The following is a 1,434-nucleotide window of genomic DNA, read 5'->3' on the forward strand; positions in this document are numbered from 1 at the left end:
TTCTTCATGCCACAGTAGATCCTCACATCTAAACAATTCCCTCATTGGACTGCAGCTGCCAATGAACACAACATAAACTGGTGGATCGCTTTCAAGATTCTTTAAGCCATTTCTCACCAAAAGGTCAGCAACAACTAGGTTAATTTGTAACCTAATAACATCCTCAAAAGTTCTGTTCTCTACTCCTGATCCACATGGATCCCTAGCAACGATCAAGTCTAAATCATCGTATTCGTCAAACCTTGGCATTGGGATTTCCGGGCAAGGTTGTGAATCCCTTGGTAAACTTTCTTCAATCCAAAGCGGAAACAAGTCACTCCATTGTATGTTCTTTGCAACGCGTTTAAAATGTATGTCTACCGTCTCTGCATCTTCATATATCGTGCTTTCATTGTAATAGTCATTTGTATGAACTATACCGATTTTCATCCTTTGGTTATTTAACTTTTTTGCCACAAATTCGTACCATCTAGGTTTTGTGATATGTCTAGGAAAGGTCATATGTTGAGATTCGATTTGGAATTGAGTAACACAAGTCTCTTGAAGTTTTTCATGGTATATTATGGTGAGAAAAATGAGGGTTAGAGAGAATAAGATGAGAAAAATATTGAAGGCTTTTGTTGTTGAAGGTGGCGGTTTGTAGGACATTTTAAGTTTCATGATTAATCTTCCACCCTATCAAAGGTTTTTGGACAATATATTTATACACAAAACCAATGTACAAATGTGTATTTTCTCAACTTTAGAAATTTTATGAAGACATTATGCACTTTCCCAAAATTGTATAACCACAAAGGTGGTAATAAATGCCCACATCATTTCTTGTGTAGAAAGAAAATATGTGCATGTAGTAAGGTTGTGAATAAGAATAACGTACGAGATAATCATCTTAGTTAGTAAAAGATACATGTTGTTTTAGGCATATTGTATATTTAGTACCCAATATTAATAGAAATAATTGAAAAATCAACAAGATTTGATTCCTCTCTTTAACATTGTCCATTATTGTCGTATCTTCTTTATCAAGTATATCATTAAGGTCGAGCAAGGTCTTTTGAGTAAGTAATTTTTAATGAAACCCGAATCCAAAGTTCAGTTACAAGGGACATTATCCAGGCCGAACACAGAAGCTACAACATGAACAAGAGGACATGAGATCTCCTATGTCCGTTAGGTGATCTCTTGATTGTACCTCCATAAACATTTTAACACGAAGAAAACTTTAAAATTATAGACGTCGAATATTGTAAATGAGAAATGCTGAAGATACAATTCGACATCCTGAAATCAATGTACTTATAAGCATTATGTTTAAAAATACACTAATGAAAGTATCTTGTTTCAGAGCAATGACATGAAATTTTTGTCAATCATCATGGAAGATGAGATTAGAGCACAACAGTCAAACCGTTTAGAGGATGTCATCCGGGAGTC

The 1,434-nt window shown here is 34.6% G+C and overlaps 1 protein-coding gene across 1 annotated transcript in view; it reads right to left on the reverse strand.

Annotated features, from left to right (window-relative positions):
* Window positions 1–648, reverse strand: part of LOC111411183 (putative UDP-glucuronate:xylan alpha-glucuronosyltransferase 5) — a 7,450-nt gene extending 6,802 nt beyond the window's left edge. Inside the window, exon 1 of the mRNA XM_023041740.1 lies at window positions 11–648. Within this exon, the coding sequence (XP_022897508.1) occupies window positions 11–648 (638 nt within the window). The remainder of the gene's footprint in view (window positions 1–10) is intronic.
* Window positions 649–1,434: the final 786 nt, after the last annotated feature.

This window comes from Olea europaea, chromosome 15 (genome assembly GCF_002742605.1).
Source record: "Olea europaea var. sylvestris chromosome 15, O_europaea_v1, whole genome shotgun sequence".
NCBI classification, from domain to species: domain Eukaryota; kingdom Viridiplantae; phylum Streptophyta; class Magnoliopsida; order Lamiales; family Oleaceae; genus Olea; species Olea europaea.